Below are 5517 nucleotides of genomic sequence, written 5' to 3' on the forward strand. Positions count from 1 at the left end.
TCTAAGCCTGGCAAAACCCAATGAAGCTGTGATGAGTCCAGCTGGGTTTGGCACAAGAGCTTTTAGAATGAGGAAGATTTATGAAAACATGTTGGCATGAAACAAACCTCACTACTAGTTGCCTATTCTTAAATGAAGAAAAATATGTGACTGTATTACACGTTTTAGAAATTATACTTCAAGATACACACTTTGCAAAAGCATTGCATGGTCAAGCTCTGCAAAGTCAGGACATTTCAAAATATAGGTTTTGCAAAACACATTTTCCTCTTCAGCATTGCTCCTTTTCTGTTCCTACACCTCCAGCTCCTTTTCCTTTTTACGTGAAAACAGCTGCTTCCTTTTCCTCCATCATCCTGGGCGCTGCTATTGAGGTTACAGGTGCTCAAGTTTTCCAGCACCCGAGTGCTTTTCTCAGCCGAGAGGAAAGCAGCGTGTAGGGCTGAGATCTTGCAGAGGCTGTGGCTGATGAATGCTGACAGGCTGCACACGCGCAAAGGACGACTGTTGGAGATGTCTTGGCCAAGATGGGTAGATCTCATGGGAATGACAAAATGTTCAGGGCAACTTCACGTCCTTGAAAAATTTCAAATACTGGCTCTAAAAGAGAGAGGGAGCGGGGATGGAGTTTGCTTTTCCTGGACTTTCTTCCAGAGAAGAATAACCTCCAAAGAGAAATCAGTCTTAGCTGCTAAGCAAAATGATGCTCCAAGAAAGGAGAGCTATGTCTATGGTGGAGAGTATTTTCTTTTTTTAACTTTGATAAAGTATTCATTTCAGAGGTTGTGAGTGGCACATTGGAGGCAGGTAAGCAGACAATCAGCTTTTTTTGCCAATGCAGAGGGATCTTTTTATTTTTCCCCTTTATTAAAAAGGAAGGCATCTTATGAGATAGGAAGTATGCAGATTTTTTTTTAAAAAAGACCCCACCGCTTCACTGTTGCTAAAAGACTTTTCAGTTGTTTCCTAATTCTTCTCCTTCTCAAGAGTCATCCTTTTTGTAGGATACGTTCTGCCATAGGGTGTGTACTGCTTATTGCTCTTCAGCGTATCAGTATTTCACTGGAAAAGTTATCTGGAAAAAGATTATGATTAGAGTTTTTTTTGTCTTTTCTTTCTGATTTCTACATGTTTTCCCAAGTCTTTTCCTGGGGGGATTTTGTTTAGTAAAGGAGCAGGTCTTCAGATTGTAGTTAATCACAAGAATTAGGGTTAAAACTCCATGGTTTAAATTATTTCCAAATCTTGAGTCATCATTTCTAGTGGATTTCACTGTGTTTGTAATCATAAGTGGATGAGTTAAAAATAGTAGGAGGAAGATTGCAGTTCTGTTGCTGAGCTTACCACACAAGATCCCTGGCAGATACCATCTCCATGTAATGCTTTTGTAGAGATTGGCTTAAAACATTAATGAATTTAAGTTGGGAGTTCCTCAAAGGGCTCTCACCATGAAAATAAAAAAACATTGCAGATTTAATGGCCTTTTATCTAGTATTTTTATTTAACTCTTTTGAAAAGTAGGTAGGCTTTCCAAAATATATTGGTTTTAAAATGTTTTATTTAGATTCATAAGATTTTTTCCCCCCTGGATTATTCTTAGCTATTTTTAAAAGGCTTTAAGCATGTCTTCTATGCATGTGTGTTAAAATTAAATGGGTGTACTGTTAAGTGTATTTTTACTGTTGTAACAGGAAAAGCATTCTGACTTTTTTTTAAAATGAGCAATCATATGTATAATCAACTTGGTTAAAACTTCCTTCCTGGTAAGAGCAGCACTTCCTTTGCATCTGGATATGAGGGCACGCAAGAAAAGCAGAACAGCTTAAACAAAGAAATTTTTTATGTGAATGATCTTGCTTTAAAAGAATAGGAACCTCAGAAATTAAACAAATGAATCGTCTTCAACAATTCAGCCTTTATTTTATAAGAAGGTAATACTTCCTTGTGCTTTGTCGTTTATAGAGGTGTTGTGTCCACAGTCGTTGCTTTCCAGAACTTGAAAAAATTTTGGTTTGTGTGCTATGTTGTTTGAGTTTAACCTTTTATATTTTTATCTTTTGTTTTGTTGTCTGCTAAGGCATTGTTACATTGATTTTAGTTTTCCCAGGAAAGAGAGATATTTTTTTGTGTAAAAAGCATTGTCTGGAAAAGGTGTTCAGTATGTCACTGTAACTTTGCTTGTGTGAGCATGCTCAATCAGCGCTGCCTTCCTCTTCTGAGCTCTCGGTGAATAATTTCCACTTCAGTATTGCTCAATGGAGATGAACTGTGAGTTTTTGTTTGCTGAAAGCCGATAAGGTAGGCTACTCGTGCTCAAAATTGTTTTACAGGTATTTTAGGAGCAATTTGATGTATAGGGTAATAAATCAGCATCTGCTTAGGAGTTTTTTCTGTGTAACATACTAATAGTTTATACTGGAAGTGTTTACTTTTAAGATGGATGGATGTCTTCTGTCTGGTGAATTGATTTAAAAGAAGTACATCTAAGGATACTAGGCTTGAATTTAGATGCACATTAAATATCTGCCTTCAGAAGTAGTTCCTGACTTTTAAATCCTAAGGGCTTTTATTAGTGGAAGTCCTCATTCCTCATTACTAGAAGGAGAGGCAGAGGAAACTGGGACTAGGCTCACATCTCTCCAGTCTGCAGACAAATTGCTTGTTTTGTTGCTTTTTGTCATTCCTGGAGGTTGGTAGGGTGGCTTCTACTTGTACACAGTAGTGTGTCTTTTGATTTCTATGAAAATCCACTTACATTAAGATCAACAGCATCAAAACAGATGAGACAGCATAAGAATCAGTGCTTGATCAAATAGAAGCATGAACAAATCAGTATAGTCAGACTGCTTATCCTCAGTGAGATTTGGGAAAGGCTGTTTAAAAGCTCTATTATTTTAATTATTTAATCACCGGGTGTTGTTTTTTTCCTATATTTGGTTTTGAATAGATTACATCTGAGGTGGTTTATGCAAATCAAGTACTTATAACCAGACATTAAGGGAAAGGGGAAATACTAAAAATGTATACATAGCAGGATTTTGACTGGCTTGTGATTTTAATTAAGAAGAGTTAAAAACTAAGAATAAAGAAAAATGTAAATGAGTAAGTAATCAAATATTTGTATGTTTTGCTAGATTTCTTCTGGCATGGAGTTGGGGGATTATGAACAGCCCGTTGTTATGAGAGAGGAAAACAAACGAAGACGAAGAAGAATGAAACCTCATTGTACATCGAGCAATTTGTCGTCAATGGAACTGATATCCATTGAATTCATTTTACCTACAAGCAATAAGCATACTAAAGTACCTGAAATGATATTACTTGAAATAGCTGGCAACTGTACTGTTGAGCAAATGAAAGCACAGATTTGGATGCATGCAATAGAGATGAGTCAAACCACAGACTTCTACCATACATTCACCCCGGATCAGTTTATTCTTCAGTATCAGAAGAAAGGGCAATGGTATGAAATTTATGATAAACATCAAGTATTACAGACATTGGACTGCATACTGTACTGGAAAGTGTTACAAAAAAAGGTAGGCAAGATCTATGTTGTCCAGAAACAAAAACCATCAGAAGAAGTTCAGGAATTTCAGCGGCAACTTAATGATTTAATTGGTTATGATGTCACTGATGTAAGCAATGTGCATGATGATGAGCTAGAATTTACCCGTCGCAGATTAGTCACTTCACGAATGATAGAGGTTGCCTGCAGAGATCCTAAACTCTATGCTATGCACCCATGGACTACATCTAAGCCACTCCCAGAATATTTATTTAAAAAGATCACTAATAATAACATTTTCATAATCATACATAGAGGAACAACTAGCCAAAAAATTAAAGTGTCAATAGATGACACTCCAGATATGATTCTCCAGAGCTTTTTCACAAAAATGGCAAAGAAAAAGTCTTTGATGGACATTCCTGAAGATCATAGTGAATTGGATTTTGTTCTCAGAGTTTGTGGCAGAGATGAGTACATTACTGGAGAGACACCAATCAAAGATTTTCACTGGATACGACAATGCCTTAAGAATGGGGAAGAAATCCACCTTGTCTTAGACAATCCCCCTGACCCGAGTGAGGATGAGGTTCAGAAGGAAGAGTGGCCCTTGGTGGATGACTGTACAGGAGTTACAGGATATCATGAACAATTGACAATAGATGGAAAAGATCACGAGAGAGTCTTCACTATCTCTTTGTGGGATTGTAATAGGAAATTTAGGGTGAAAATAATTGGCATTGATATCCCAGTTTTACCAAGAAATACTGACCTTACTGTGTTTGTGGAGGCTAACATTCAACATGGGCAACAGCTCCTGTCGCAGAGGAGGACATCGTCAAAGCCTTTTACTGAGGAGGTATTATGGAATATTTGGTTGGAGTTTGATATCAAAATCAAGGATTTGCCTAAAGGAGCACTCCTGAATCTTCAGATATACTGCGGCAAAGCACAGGGACTCTCCACAAAGACAAACCTTCAGTCACATGAATCCCCCAACTCTGATTCAAAATGCAAAACTCAGCTTCTCTATTATGTAAATCTTTTGTTGATAGATCACCGTTTCCTGCTACGAAGTGGGGAGTATGTGCTCCACATGTGGAAAATTCCAGGCAAGGGGGAGGAACAAGGAAGTATCAATGCAGACAAACTCACATCAGCAACTAACCCAGATAAAGAAAACTCAATGGCTATCTCCATTGTGCTCGACAAATACTGTCACCCAATTGCCTTGCCTAAGCACAGGATAACACCAGACCCCCAAGGGGATAGGACACGAGCTGAAATGCCTAACCAGCTTCGCAAGCAACTTGAAGAAATCATAGCAACTGACCCACTTAATCCACTTTCTCCTGAAGACAAAGAACTGTTGTGGCACTTTAGATATGAAAGCATAAAGCACCCCAAGGCGTATCCTAAGCTGCTTAGCTCTGTGAAATGGGGACAACAAGAAATAGTGGCCAAAACATACCAGTTGCTAGCTAAAAAAGAGGTTTGGGATCAAAGCACTTTAGATGTTGGACTCACAATGCAACTTCTGGACTGTAACTTTTCAGATGAAAATGTCCGAGCAATGGCAGTTCAAAAACTGGAAGGTTTAGAAGATGATGATGTTCTTCATTATCTTTTACAGCTTGTGCAGGTAAGGTGTATTTGCATGCTTGAACTCTGCCTTCCAGGAGTATTTGCATTACCCCATCATCATTCTCATCTTAGTAGGTCAAGTTAGTAATTCCTGTTTTGTAATATTCAGTGTTTAGTCAAAGCAGCGGTAGTAACCAAATTAACCTGAAACACACTTTCTACATTCACCTTTGCCTGTGTTGTTGTATTTGTGTTACTGTTGCCTGGCATTTATAGTAGTATGTTTTTCTGGAAACTGTCAGCACTAACACAGCTATAATGGGAGCAAATCCTAACTGTGCTGCCTCTGATTCTGTTTGTATCAGGTCTGAATCACACAGCACTGAAGAATGGTTGACCAATTTTACCAGTAGTTTAGAAAGAGT

The 5517-nt window shown here is 38.0% G+C and overlaps 1 protein-coding gene across 1 annotated transcript in view; it reads left to right on the forward strand.

The window, feature by feature from the left end:
- The first annotated feature begins 3146 nt into the window (after positions 1–3146).
- The window catches only part of PIK3CG (phosphatidylinositol-4,5-bisphosphate 3-kinase, catalytic subunit gamma), a 25003-nt gene continuing 22632 nt past the window's right edge, over positions 3147–5517 (forward strand). The window contains exon 1 of the mRNA XM_010143156.1: positions 3147–5150. Within this exon, the coding sequence (XP_010141458.1) occupies positions 3147–5150 (2004 nt within the window). The remainder of the gene's footprint in view (positions 5151–5517) is intronic.

This window comes from Buceros rhinoceros, unplaced genomic scaffold (genome assembly GCF_000710305.1).
Source record: "Buceros rhinoceros silvestris isolate BGI_N320 unplaced genomic scaffold, ASM71030v1 scaffold5989, whole genome shotgun sequence".
NCBI classification, from domain to species: Eukaryota; Metazoa; Chordata; class Aves; order Bucerotiformes; family Bucerotidae; genus Buceros; species Buceros rhinoceros.